At 64.8% G+C, this 14047-nt stretch overlaps 1 protein-coding gene across 4 annotated transcripts in view; it reads right to left on the bottom strand.

Moving 5' to 3' along the window:
- EPHA8 (EPH receptor A8) overlaps window positions 1-14047 on the bottom strand; it is a 165114-nt gene that overhangs the window by 138525 nt on the left and 12542 nt on the right. For 2 of the 4 annotated variants that reach the window (XR_013766242.1, XM_079154146.1), the window contains exons 4-13: window positions 8839-8994; window positions 7543-7878; window positions 4858-4982; window positions 4629-4791; window positions 3484-3577; window positions 2771-2838; window positions 2003-2167; window positions 1654-1839; window positions 1403-1464; window positions 704-913 (exon numbers count right to left, since the gene is read on the bottom strand). Coding sequence is in view for 1 of the 4 variants with exons in the window: in XM_079154146.1 (XP_079010272.1) it covers window positions 704-913; window positions 1403-1464; window positions 1654-1839; window positions 2003-2167; window positions 2771-2838; window positions 3484-3577; window positions 4629-4791; window positions 4858-4982; window positions 7543-7878; window positions 8839-8994 (1565 nt within the window). In the remaining 3 variants the exon portion in view is untranslated. Of the gene's footprint in view, window positions 1-703; window positions 914-1402; window positions 1465-1653; window positions 1840-2002; window positions 2168-2770; window positions 2942-3483; window positions 3578-4628; window positions 4792-4857; window positions 4983-7542; window positions 7879-8838; window positions 8995-14047 lie in introns of those variants that run through there. The other 2 variants (XR_013766243.1, XR_013766244.1) reach the window with 2 other exon arrangements.

The raw sequence follows: 14047 nt of genomic DNA, 5'->3' as shown, positions 1-14047 counted from the left end.
CCGGGGTCCGGTCCAGGCTCCGCCCTGGGACAGGCCAGCGAGCCCGACTCATAGGGTCCGTTCCCCCGTCTAGCGGGGGAGACTCGGCCGTCCCTTCCGAGACCACCTGTTCTGAGGGGAGACTCCCTCAGGGCACCGTGAGGACGGAATAAACCGGGTGCAGAGTGCCGGGCGCCCCGGGGCTGCTCCGTAATGTCAGTCAGGTTGGCGCCTGAGCAGGAGGAACAGGCGCGTCCTGCCTAACCCGCCCCCTCCCCTCCCCTTTTTTGGTCATGAAATCCCTTCTCTGTGTGAAAGGGATGCAGAGGCCGGGTGCGACAAGTCCACCAAGAGGCCTGCCTGGGCCATGGTGGGCCACGCCCCTGCTGCGCCATCTGCTCTTGAGGTGCCCCCAGGCGTCTCGGGAGACACCCACATCCCGGCTGAACACCCCGGAGGAAGCTGGTTTTCAGCCGAACTTTAGAGACAGGCATGGAGTCTATGATTCAGACACGCCAGTTCTCCACCATCTCTCCGAGAGGGAGTGGCAGGCCAGGTTGTCCCTGTTCCCTGGGGTGGGAGTCTGGGGTGAGGGAAGGGACAGGGCTTGCCCCAGGCTGAAGACAGCCCTGACCCTGCCAAGCCCCACCTACTCCGCAGCAGAACCACAGGGCCTGGGTGGGGACACCCACCTTGCCCCAGGGAAGGGACGCAGGCAACGCACCGTGGTGGTGTAGGCGGCGTTGGGGTCGTCCTCCAGCACCCGAGAGAGCCCAAAGTCGGACACCTTGCACACCAGGTCGCCGTCCACCAGCACGTTGCGGGCAGCCAGGTCACGGTGGACGTAGCCCAGGTCTGAGAGGTAGCGCATGCCGGCGCCCACCCCTCGGAGCATGCCCACCAGCTGCATGATGGTGAACTGCCCGTCGTGGGTCTGTGGAGGGACACAGCGCGGCCGGTGGTGGGCTTGCCACAAGTCCTTCCCATGTGGCGACTCAGCGGCTCTTGGCAGCATGGAGGTGCGTCTCCCCTTCCAAGCACTTTGTGGGCCAAGCTGACCCCGGGTCTGACCCACTCACAGCAAGCCCGTGCAAGCCCGAGAGGTCGGGGGCTGTCCACCCATTTTGCATAAGGAGAAATGGAGGCCCAGAGAGGTCAAGCCCTGTGCCTAACAGCACCCAGCAAACAGCTGGCAGGACGAGAGCTGGGACCTGGCCACCTACCCCCACTGGCGCCATGGGCAGCACCAGAACCCACAGAGATACCCCTCAGCCTGGGCAGGGCCCCAGACCCGGGAGCAGTGGGGGCTGAGGGAAGCTTGGTGCACGAGCCTGTAAGACCCCCTCCTGGACCTGCCTCCCCCCGGCCTGTGGGGTTGGAGGGTGCCCTCCCCGGCCCTGCGGTGGCAGGGCAGGACACGCACCCGCAGGAAGGCGTCCAGAGAGCCGTTCTCCATGAACTCCGTCACGATCATCGCCAGGCGGCCTGCAGGACGGGAGACGCGGATCTTGTGGGGGCGGGGCTGCTGATCAGGGACCCCAGGAGTGCGCCCACCCTGGGAGCTGGGGTCCTGGGCTCCCGGGCCCCAGAGTAATCCAGGGGCACAGGTGGGATGGACGGGGAGCCATGCAGGAGGGCCCCTGCGGGGTGAGGCTGCCCTGGCCTGCCACCTACCACGGGTGACGACACCTTCGAGGCGGATGATGTTGGGGTGGTCGAACTGGCCCATGATGGACGCCTCACTCAGGAAGTCCCGCCGCTGCCTCTCCGTGTAGCCGGCTTTGAGGGCCTTGATGGCCACGGGCACGTCCCGCTGTCCTGGCACCCGCAGTCGCCCGTAGCAGACTTCCCCAGACTCCCCTGTGGACACAGAGGGGCAGGCGGGAGGGCAGTGGGACCCTCCTCCGCCCGGCCCCACCCCAGGCTCCCACGCTCGCGTGCCCCTGTGGGCCTGGCCCTGGTTCCCCTCTCCCTCCGCCCCATGCCCTTCCTGCTGTCCCCTCCCTCACGACCCGAGACTCACCCGAGCCAATGATCTTCTCAATGTGGATCCTGGAGGCCTCGATCTCCCGGGTGAAGCCGCGGCCTGCCCGGCCTGGCTCCTCGTAGGTGTGGGGCTCTGCGTAGCCCTGAGGCTCCGGGATCTTCCCTGGGGGGTGGTGCAGGGGCAGGAAGACAGGCGGGGGCGCTGAGGGGGGAGAGGGGCTTCAGTGGGGCTCAGGAGGGCTTTCGCCCCAGCATGCCCTGGGCCCGGGGCAGGTCTCTGGGACCCCGGCTGGGGTGCACACCGTAGGCGCTCCGTAAGTGTTGGTTAAGTGAACATGGGGCTGGAGTAGCTCTGGAGTCTGGGATGCCAGTGACTCCTGAGCATGTCTCCCGTTTTCTGGGGCCACTTCTAGAGTTCTTGGGATCTCTCTAAATCGTCCTGGGGTGGGAAGACCCTGCACCTCCAAAGAGAAAATCTTCGCGGTAACTGCTGACTTGGACAGCGGCTCCCTAGAAGCCCGTTAAGGAGGACTCTGAGGTGGCCTCCGGGCCGATGGCACTCACTACCAGGATGGATCGATCCTCCAGGGCCCAGGGGTGGGGTGTGGGCACAGGCCTGGCTTTTCAGGGGGGTCTCTACAGGATCCTGACAACCTCTCTGTAGCAGGGGATCTTGTCCGAAGCGTATGAACCCCCCTGAAATCACGGCAGAACACCAGTGCATACACCTCTCCCTCCCTGGGGAGGGGCCCGGGCTCCGACAGGGGAGCAGTGCTGGGCGTGCGCCGGCCCCACCGGCTCTCACCCTGTCCGTTCTGGCAGTGCATCTTCTCCTCGTCCGAGTCCTGGAAGGCTTTGCTATAGCCACAGTGCCTGTGGAGGACGGCCAGCGCTCTGCCTGGGCCCAGGCCAGCCCCGCCCTGTGTGGAGTCTGCAGGGGAGAGTCCCCGTCCTCCACCCAGCTGAACTGTGACAGCTGTAGCCACAAAGCAGTTTACAATCTACAAAGTGCCCTCGAGCCCAGCCCGCCCACCCAGCAAAGCCCCACTTGACACAAAACCATGCTTGGGGAAGGGGATGGGCTGAGGCTCCTGATGCCAACCCCGCTGGGCAACCTTGGCAGGGCCCTTGCTTTCTCTCTTCATCAAATGGTCCTGATTCTTACTCTCGGGGACTCGAAGTCCACATTCAGCACTATTCAGAGGGGAGAGTGACTGACAGCACCGTCTGGTTTGACAGGCCTAAGTTCATAACCCAGCTCTGGCACCCGTCAGCTGTGTGACTTTTGCAAGCAGATCAGCCTCTCTGATCCCCAATTTTACTCACCTGCAAAATAAGGCCAGAATCTCTACCTTGTTGGAATGTCGTTGGGATTAAAGGAGATGATGTGTTTGTAAAATGAGTCAGTCCCCAGGCGGGGGGGGGGGGGGGGGGGAACCACTGGCTCTGGGGCTCGGGACAGGTGGGAAGTGCAGTACTGGATGGGCTCGGGGTGGCTTGAGGGGCAGAACTACCCACCTCTTCTTGCAGATGAGCAAGAGCAGAAGCACAACCAAGCCCGTGATGAGCGTCAGGCAAATCCAGACGATGGTCCGGGTGTCATAGCGGGGCCCTGCAGGGGGAAGCCAGATGGGCAGGACCCTGCTCTCAACCCTGGCATCCAGTGACCCTCCTAGCCTGCTCGGGCAGCCCAGTGCCCGGTGGGCAGCCTCTTCAGTCAAGAGCCAGCCCTCGGTTCCCACCTGCCCTCTGCTAAGCTTCCCCCAGGAGTCCCTGCTCCCCGGCTGCCTGGCTCTCCCGTGCTGGAGCCGCTGCTTGCGAGGACAGTGGACGCTGGGGACGCTCAATTTACTTAGAGCAAATGCAGATGAGTCAGAAACACACCTGTCCTGCCTGCCACTGTCACAGAACTGGAGGGGAGCGTGCCAGAGCTGGCCTGCACCTGCAGTGAGCCAGCCACCGCCCTTCCAGGGAGTCTTAGGAGCACCTGAAAACACAGGCTCGGAGGACTCAGGCAGCTTCCCTGAGGCCACACAGGAAGTGGGCTGGAGAGGGACAGGACTCCCCCTCCAGACTGAGCTCCTGAGACATGGTGCCGAGGGGCGGCAGGTGGGCAGTCACTCACTGTCCTGCAGCTAGAAGGCTGGCTGGCTGCAGCCCGAGGGGACGAATGGAAGGGTCAGCCTCCAGTCAGCGGCCCCAAACTCAGATTGCTCCAGGACCCCCAAGACTCATCAAAACCCAAATTGCTGGGCCCCGTCCCAGAGGATTAGATTCTCAGGGGGCCTGAGAATCAGCATTTATAGTCAGTGTCCAGGTGACAGGACGAAGCTGCTGGTGACCTCCTCCCACAGGGGGCAGCTGGGTGAGCAGGGGGAGGGCTGGGCTGCTCTGTGAACTGACCCTGACCTTCCTCTCTGTGAAACGGGGATGGGGAATCCACCAACCCACCAGAGGTGCCTCTGCGACCCGCCAGGGCAAAGCCAGCAGGGGAGGGGGCTATCTGCTCTGTGGCCTCGGGCCGGAGCCTTTCCTTCTCTGAGCCTCAGTTTTTCACCTGTAAACATGCCGGCCACTGTCCCACCTGGAAGGATAGTGGGGGCAGGGGCCGAGGTCCCCGGCTCCGCCCGCCAGGCCCCTGGGCCGCCCACTCCCTGACTCACGGGGTTTCCCGGTCTCCACCTCCATGGCCTGGCTGAAGCGCCCGCAGCCGGCGGACGTGCGGGCCCGCACCTGGAACACGTAGCGCGTGCCGGGCTTCAGGCCAGACACGGTGGCCCGGGTGGTGACGGCCTTGAGGGTGGAGTAGCTCTGCATCTCCTTGTCCTGTGCGGGAGGGGAGGTCAGCAGGGCCCCGCCCGCGCCCGCCGCCCACCTTCGCCCGCCGCCTACCTTCTCGTAGTACTTGACCTCGTACTCCAGGATGATGCCGTTGGGCTGCTCCGGCTCCTGCCACAGCAGCGACACGCTGGTCTGGCCCGCCCGCTCCTGCCGGATCACCACCACCTGGGACGGGGCTGGGCGGCGCCCAGCGGGCAGGTGGGTGGGCGTCCCAGGGCCCTTCCCAGGCAGCCCAGCTCAGCTTGCTGACCGCCCTGCCCCAGGGAACCAGCAACCCTGACCCCCGTTAGAGCACCCGGCTCTTGGGTCAGTTCCGGCCACACAGCCTGGCCTGTCTGGGACGCAGCTGGGCTCGACCCCCTGATTGGAGCAGGGCTGAGGAGAGACCAGGGCCAGGACGGAGGGGAAGAGTGGAGGGGACTCTGCCTGCGTCCCCTGGAAGGGACCAGGGAAGGGGCTGAGCCGAGCCCAGGGGCCTGTTGATGCTCAAGGGCTCTCCAGCCAGGCAGGTCCGCCATGCTGCTCCCTGGCTGGCCAGCTCCCCATCCTCTCCCTCCCACCTGCGCAGGTACCTGAGGTGGTTCTGGGAGGTGTGAGAACCTCCCCCAGGGCTGCCACCTACCCCCCGCCCCCTCTGCTCACCCCAGGCCTGTGTCCCCGCTGCCCCACCTGCTGGTTCTTCCCTCATATCTGCTGTCCCGTCCCCCCAGCATGCTGGAAGGCAGGGGCCACACAGCAGGTGCCCAGTGAACGCTGCTGGACGGACGACAGACGTGAAACAACCAGAAGAAAGCGCAGAGCCACATCTGGTTCGGGAAATGACCCCAGCCCGGGGTCAGGGTGGGTCCACACTTGGCTCCCTGTCTCCCTAGCGGGGACCCTGATGAAGCCGTTGCTGTCCCTGGGCCCCAGTCTGCCCACTGGCAAAGTGCGGCTGGTGGCACCACTGCCCGGAGGAGGCGAGGGCTAGGTGAGCCCCTGGACACGAAGGTGTCCCGTGGGTCCCAAGGCAGCAGGTGTGGGGGTGGGGCGAGCAGGGTGACCCAGGCTGAGGCGGGAGGGGACGGGGCTCCAGAGAGGAGGTGGCAGAGAAGAGGCGGGGGGGGGGGGTGCTGAGGGGCAGCAGGGGTGGCGAGTGTCCTTCCCGAGGTCCCCGCCCAGGGTGCAGTTTCCACCCCGTCACCTGAGGATTTCCTGAGTGCTACCACAGTCAGAGGACTGGGGGACCCAGGGACACTGTGGGGACAGGGACAGCTCTCCAGGAGCTTCTGTTCTCATGGGAGACAGGGAGATGCTCACACAGCCAAAAACTGGAAGGGGTGCTGGGAAGGGGAGGCCCCTGCACAGGGAGACCCCCGGAGGGGAGGGCCAGGGAGCCAGCCACAGGGAAGGCAGGGGACGAGGCCTGGGTGGACTGGCCTGCCCTGCCACGGGGAAGGGCTGCGTCCAGGGGCAGCGTGGCTGGGCGCGAGCCGGGTGGGCGGGGCAAAGCCACTGGATCCGCAGGGCCCGGGCCAGTCTGGACCGCACGGGTGCTCGGCCGAGGTCCTTTGAGGCTCAGCGGGCAGCCTGCCCTCGCCATCGTTTCTAAAGTTTCCTCCAGACCCACTGGGGTGGGGGGCAGCTGGTGGGCGGTGTGGCCCAGTGAGCGGCAGTGCCATGTCCTAAGACAGGGCTTCAAGGGGGCAGGGTGGGCGGGCTTCTGCTGGGCCAGGGCAGACATCTGCCTGGGTACCTGGGGTGGTGGCAGCTGTGTGACAGTGGAATTCAAGGCCGTGGGCCAGGATAAGGTCGCCCAGCAGCATGACCCTGGGCACGCAGGAGAGCAAGGAGGGCCTGGAACCGGCCTAGGGACCACCAGCCTCTGCAGGTTGCCTAGAGGACGGGGCCGGGGGCTGGAGGACAGCAGTCCGGAGAGGCAGATGGAGATGGAGCAGGAGGGGGGACGCTCCACCCACAGCAGCCAGCCCCCGCCTCCGCGGCCCTCCCAGCAGGTGGGCAGGCAGGGCGGCACCCTGACTGTGGCCCCTGTGGCCGCTGAACCCGCCGTCTCTCCTGGCAGCCGAAGCTGAGGCATCAGAGGTGCCCGGTTTTGGCAGGGACGCTGCTTCACGTGGCAGTGAGACAGACCTGCCACTTCCTGCGTGGGGGACACTGGGTGGCTCTCTGGGTCTGTGTCTTCCTCCGGGAGCAGGCGGGAGGTGTGCACGGCCAGGCCTGCACGGGTCGCAGCCACCCTCCGTGGGCTGGTGGAAGCTTCCCTCCCTGGGCTCTGAGGTCAGGAGCAGGACCCACCCAAGTCTGGACAGAGCTTCCATGGGCTCGATTCGGCCCATCAAATGGCTAGAAACAGGTGAGTGGCCGTGCTCCAAACCAGGGTCACCAAATCGCTCCCAGGGGCAGCAAAGTGATTCTGGTTTTTGATGACATTTGTTGGGCACGAGCCGCCGGCCAGGCGCTGGCTCAGCGTGTCTCCAGCTCTCACCGCTCCCAACAGTACGCGCGCCAGGGCCGTCGACAGGGGGCACTCTGGAGCCCAGGCCCTGCGGACCTGCCTCTGCTTCCTGGACCCTCCCACCCGAAGGACATTCCCTACTTTTCTAAGACCCAGCTCTGGCCCTCGGAGAGAGGACGGCCCAGGAGCGGCTGCGCTTGCCCGAAGCTCACAGCCAGTCGTGGCCGGCTCTGCCCGGGGCAGGCACGGGCGGGAGGCCGGGGCAGGAGCGGCCCGCCTACCTGCCTGGTTGGTGGTGATGTTGACGACGGCAGCCCTGCGGGGCTCGGGGCTCAGGTCGGACACGCCGTTGACCGCCTCGATCCAGAAGGAGTAATTCATGTGGGCCAGCAGGTTGGCCACCAGCAGGCTGGCCTGCACCAGGCTGGTCTGCTGCGGCACGAAGCGCGTGCCGCTCCCGCACGCCTCACAGCGGCTCAGGGCCCAGGGGCAGCGGCGGCACACAGCGTTGTAGGTGACGTCACTACGGCCGCCTGGGTCCAGGGGAGGGGCCCACTCCAGGGTCACCGAGGTCCCGTTTACACTGGAGATGAGGTTCACGGGCGCAGAGGGTGGCCCTGCGGGGCAGGAGGACACTTGGAGACACTGGGCTGGTCCGGGCTCCCCGTCATCAGACCAGGGTCCCAGGGGAAGGACCCCCATCACAGGCGGCACTCCTTAAGCTAAGTCACACCTACCCCACCCCCGGAAGTTCCCTGCGGGCAGCGGCTGCACCTCTGCCTCCAACTGGCCCAGGAGCCAAGCGCCCACAGCAGGCAGGACCACGTGGGCCCTGGGCGGCACTACCCAGCTTTCCTCCAGGGCTGGAGGGAGGCCCAAGGTGCTGGGGTCCCGTGGGGCCACCCGTGGGTGGTGCCTGTCCTTGGCACCCCACCTGCGTCCCTTAATCTGCCCGGTGCTGGACTTCACGTAGAATGGCACCGAGTGCTCGGTGAAGCCAGGAGCCCCACCGTGTGTGCCCCGTGGCTGTCCCGAAGCCCATGCTGTCACCATGCCTCGCAGTCCACCCTCTGCCCTGCGGGCCCCACATGGGGACATGCTCAGGTCTGGGCAGGCAGGGAGAGGCGGGCACTGTGTGGCTCACGCGGGGTGAAGACGCGGAGCCCTCCCACCCCGCGGGGGACAGTGGGGGAGGGGCCCAGCTGGGGCAGATCCCCAGGCGGAGCCTCACGCCTGCAGATGGGGGGCCTGGGGGCTGCCGGGCCAGGGTGGGGTGCTAGCAGCCCTTCAGGGCCGGGCAGGGCCAGTGCCGAGGAGCCGGGCAGCACACCAGGACAGCGAGCGGCCGTGCAGGCAAGACCCGGCACACCAGAGACGCCCCCTCTCAAGGCACAGGCTTCCCTGCGGGGCTAGGTGGCCACCTGCCACGCTGACAGGATGTGTGATGGCAAGTGACAGGAGGCCAGGAGACCAGGGAGTCAAGGCCACTGTTGAGGGGTGGAGTCCCACCCCAGCCTGGCCTCTGGCCCAGGACCACCTGCCCTTGCCTGACCGCCCAGTCCTGGGACACTACTCACGGGTGCAGGCCGCAGAAGGCGGGTCCAGGGCCGCACGGTAGTAGCTGAGGTCACAGCGGCAGGCCTGGGCAGCTGGGGCTGCGGAGTGGCTGTGGGGTGGGCAGCGGGCACACAGCTGGTCCCCGGGGGCTGACTTGTAGAAGCCCAGCTCACAGGCTGTGGAGGAGAAGCGGCTGTGGGAGAGTCGCCGGGCCCCGCAGGCCTCCGCAGCCTGGCCTCCCACCCAGGCTCCCTGGTGGGTCCCCCGGATGGGCAGAGGGGCAGATCTTCAGCATCACCCGGTGCTGCCCCCATCTACTGACAGAGGGACTGAAGCACAGAGAGGTCTGTGACTTACACAGGGCTGCACAGCGTGAGGGGGCAGAGCTGAGGTGAGAACGTGACACCTGTGTCCCCACCCCAAAGAAGACGCGGAGCTGCCCCCGAGCTTCCCCGACCCCACTCCTCCTCCAACAGGCCTTCCGCCCCTCAGCCAGCCTCAGATTCTGTTCTTCACAGGACACTGGTCCTTGGGGACAAGGGGTTGAAAATTGAAGGAGGGCCAAGACCCCAGGTGTGACTTGGGGGGATGTACAAGCCAGACGGGGAATGGGGGTGGGCCAGAAAAGCCACACGCGGAAGACCCCAGGTCCCACAGCGGACACAGAACCACCCCCATAAAAATCCAGGTTCCAGCTTCCCGCCCCTCGGGAGCGCGAGCTCGGAGAGCCAGGCCTCCCCAGGGAAGGCCCCTCCGCGGCCGCTGGCCTCAGCCCCCCCGACCCGCCACCTGCTTCGCCTCCTGCCTGGATGGCGCGTGGCCTCCCTGCTCCCACTCCCGGCTGCCAGAGACCCCTCGCCCGTGCCCCCTCTGCTCAGGGGCACGGCCTGGACCAGAGCGGATGTTGGGGGGACGAGCTGCACAGTGACGATGTCCAGGAAGGTGACAAGGGAGGATGAGGACGCAGGAGGAGCCACTTTCAAGGAGGGTCCTTGAGCTGTGGCCCGAAGGGTCAGAACTGGTCATCCGTGCAGAGCACAAAGAACCCTGGGCTGAGGGCATTTCTACAACACGCGTCTAGCTGTCACTGCCTGTTCAGCCCCTCAGGGGCTCCCGGTGGCCTAGACAAGAAAGCCTGGCCTCCACAGCCCTGGCTAACGCTCCAAAACCTACCTGCGGAGCTCTTCACCCCTCTCCCTCAGGCCGAACGAAAGGAATGGCGGCTCCCCGCCTGCAGCAGGCTGTTTCCTGCCTCAGGGCCTTTGCACAGCCAATCTTCCTTCCCGGGATGCCTCTCCTTGGCCCACCCATCAGACCCCTCTTCCACGAGGCATTTAAATGTCCTTATATGCAGCTTTCCCAGACCTCTCTGCACAGAGAATGACCATGGCCCTCCTGCTCCTGCGGTCTCTGCTCACCTCACTGCCTGGGACAACATGGCTGTCCATATTTATCTATGTCCAACTCTCCCCCTGGACTGGGAGGTCCTTGTGGGTGGACCCCAAAGACCCCAGCACCCGGCACAGGGCTGGCCCAGAGCAGAAGCTCATACCGGTAGGAGTTTTCAAATCAAGTGGGTCCCACCACTATCCGCGCTGGGCAGAGGGAGACTCCAGGGGTTCAGGCAGGCCCGAGACCACTCAGCCGGGCAGCTCCCGGCCTCATCCTCCTGAAGTCCTCTGCCATGGGGACAGCGGGAGACTGACTGGGATTCTCTCTGCACAAAACCCGGTTCTAGAAGGCTCGGTGCCTGCGAGACCTCACGGGAGAACGTCTTGAGCGTTCCTTCCTGCTGACGTCCATCACGGTAGCGGAACCAGGCTAGCTCCTGAAATTCTGCGAACCTGAGAGAAAACCTGGAGCCCGGAGGACTGGCAACCCCGGCGAGAGGCTCTGGGACCTGGGCTGTGCAGCTAGCAGGGCTTGGCGTCGGGGCTGGGGCATGTGCCTCTCCTCTGCTCAGAGGACCCCGCAAGGGCGCAGGCCTGCAGGGGGCAGGGGTGGGGGCTGCCCTGGGCCCGGGTGTTTCCCCTCCTCTTCCAGAAGCCCTGGCAGCCAGTCCTGGGCAGCTACATGCTGACCACGTGCCTCGGCACCTCGGGAGCCCTGTGCCTACCACCCGCCACCCTTCACCAGCTCTCACCGAGCCTCTCCCAGGAACCCAGGGCTAGGGGACATGGCTCCCAACAGGACAGCGGCCTCAGTGGGTCCCTGGCCATCGACAGAGTCCATGGGGTCCTGAGTGGGCAGGCTGCTGGGTCCCTCCTCACCCCATCCTGTCATCTGAGCTCAGCGACCCCAGGCAAGGTGTTTCCCCACCTGTCCCAGTGCCACTGGCTGTAGTGGGGACAAGCTGAGTGGACAGGTCAGCTCAGGGCAGGGCACAGCCTGGCACAGGGCGCCTGTGTGGTGGGAGAGGAAAGCGGCCCGGGAGCCCTGGCCCCTGCCTGGGTCCCACCCAGCGCATGCCACGCCGGCCCGGCCACCTCCGGACAGCGGCCTTCCTCCACCCGCCTGGCAGCACCGTGCCTGGGCTTCAAGGGGCCGTGCCACTCTGTCACCTACCAGCCGGCATTCCCCACACGCCCGGCTGGTACCCATATGGCGCCAATGTGTCAGGGCCAGATTAATCCACACAACGAAAATAAAATCATCTTTAATAAGAATCCTAATCACCAGGCCTCAGGGAGCCTGGCACCTGGGGCGGGGCCGCGACAGATGGAGGAGCCGGGCGAGGCCTAGCCTGCTGCCGCCCCGGGTGCTTCCGGAGTCCTCGGGCGCCTGGGCACCGGGGCCGCGGCTGGGAGGGGCCCTGTCCCTGCCGAGGGCACCTTGCCCAGGCCACCTGCAGGCTGGCAGCTGCCTGCGGCCCCGGCCACCTCTCTGCTCTCCCCCACAAAGAGCTTGAGATTTGACAAATAAGGTGTCCGCCGTGGACGACCAAAGGAAATTAATTCTAAATCAGATTTAAACCCAGTCAGGAAGGCAGTGCAGCGCGCTCCGCGCCCTCCGGAACGAGGCGCTGGTATTTATAGAAAGATGATTAGGACCGCAGAGGGTGATTTATATGCTGCGTCCAGGTGACAGAAAGGACGGCCACCGAGGCTTCAGACCCTGGGATGCCACTCTGTGGGGGAGGGGAGTGCAGCCGGGTGACCAGGAGGTCACTGGGTTGGGAGCAGGCGGTGCGCCAGCTTCCTGGTCGGGGATCGGGGCAGCTGAGAGGCCATCAGGCCCTCCCCACTGTGCGCCCCGAGCCAGTCTCTGGGCTTCTCTGGGCCTCCACCTCCCACCGGTGAAGTGGGCTGGCTGCTTGTGGCTCCGACCTTTTCCCGGGTCTCAGCAAAGCCTCTGAAGAGCCCTGGACCTGGGGCGGCCCTCCCGCTCTTGGGACCGACTGTCTTCATCTGTGACAGCTCTAGGAAGCAGGAGGGGCTGGGCAGGCCAGGACCCCCTCCAGCCCTTCCTCTCCACTGTCTGCTGCCTGAGAACTGCCTGTCAGGTCCTGGACCCGCCAGGGGCCGCTGACCTCAGGGGCCCCTGAAGACCCACCAGGGAAGCTTCGAGAGGACGTCTCCAGTGGCCCAGGAAGGACACCCCCACGCCGTCCCTAGTCCCTCTCGGCTCTGAGCCCCCACACTCAGGCTGTCCAGGACTCCCAGAGGCCGAGGGCTTCCCGCGGGGCAGGAGGGGCGCTGGGGAGGGCCTCAGCGAGGACCCTGCTGCTCTTTCCAAATGGAGTGACACAGACAGTCACGGAAGCCACCAACAGGGCAGAAAAAACGTCTTTCCTCGTGTGACTTCAAACTGGCATCCCCTTCACAAATCCCTCTGCCTGCAGTGCGCGCAGAATTAATATTTTTTATTAAAACCTGTAATTATCTTGCAACTAGCATAATTATGTTGTATTATGATTTAAATGTAAAATTCAAAATACGCTGTGGTTCCCTAGCCCTGCTTTGGCATTTCTTTATTATCTTTTATTAACGTGCCAGCAGTGCTAGGGGAGGGGGGCAGCCTTGGCCGCGCCCAGCCTTGGAGGCCCTGGACTTTCTGCCGGGAGCCCTGTTCCTGGTGCGCTGGGGACCCGGGCAGGCCGGCTCCTGCTCCTGCTCCAGCTCCACTCCCCACCCCTGCCACACAAGGAGCCTGGAGCATCTCCCAGGACCCCCACTGGCCTGTGTGTCTCTGCACACACAGGACAGGCAGCCGGCTTACTGTGCTCACTGACGATGCCCAGAGTGGGTGGCGGCTGTCCTTGAGCGGCTACCCAGTCCCTGACCATCTGAGTGTGGTCCCAGGGAGGAGGGCAGTGGGCTCTGAAGAGGACTTTATGGACACAGGAAGCACTTCTGGGCTGCAGAGCTGGGCAGCTGGGGCTCGGTTCCACTGCAATTAAGTTGAGGGGCTTCCGTTTTTGTCATCTGTACAATGGGGACACGCTGCCTGGCTAAGAGGACTGTGGTAAAGACGAGAAACTCAGCCTCAAAGGCACGGAGCTCCTGCTCAGGTCCTTGGTGCCCGTCAAACACACTCAAGGGAACAGCCAGCCCAGCCCACCTGACAGGGAAGAGCATTTATGAAACAGCACACATGACAGACGCTTGAAAAACTGTCACGAAGCTACTCGATTGCCTCAGTCAGAACAACAGGATGTGGGCCGGCTGTGGTGGGGAGGGCCAACAACCTGGAGCAAGCTGGCTGGTGTTAAAGGACCGCACCTGGCTCGAGCCACATGGACCTGACCTTGGGTCCCAGCTCCACCTCTCTCCAGTAAGGAGACTGGAGCAGGTGACGTTACCTCTTGCGCCTCAATTTCTCCATCTGTAAGATGGAACTGTAATGCCCCCACCCGTGAACCAAGCTGTGAGGTACCTCCTTGCAAGCTGGGAGGCCACAGAGATACTGCCCCGCAGCAAGGTGGAAGCACGAGATGTAGGTGAAGGAACCAGAGACTGCGGAGGGTCGAGCAGATCAAGCTCGGGTCAGTGCCCCAGGAGGGGCTTTAGAATTCATGGCACAGGACAGGCGAAGACTGGGGGCAGTGGAAGGTGTGGAGAAAGGTTTCTCAAGGAAACCACGGCGCCTCAGGAAGGGCTGGAAAGGGCCTGTGGGCTGAAGAAAGAGTCTGGTCTCAAGAGACCCCTGGGCAAGATGGCTCCCAAGTCGGACATGAGAGGACTTGGAATTGCCTGCCTGTCACTTGACATCATTGGCCTACGCCCTGCT

The sequence above is a fragment of the Sciurus vulgaris genome (genome assembly GCF_902686455.1).
Source record: "Sciurus vulgaris genome assembly, chromosome: 1".
In the NCBI taxonomy this organism is placed as follows: domain Eukaryota; kingdom Metazoa; phylum Chordata; class Mammalia; order Rodentia; family Sciuridae; genus Sciurus; species Sciurus vulgaris.
This window is presented reverse-complemented; position numbering and strand designations above follow the sequence as displayed.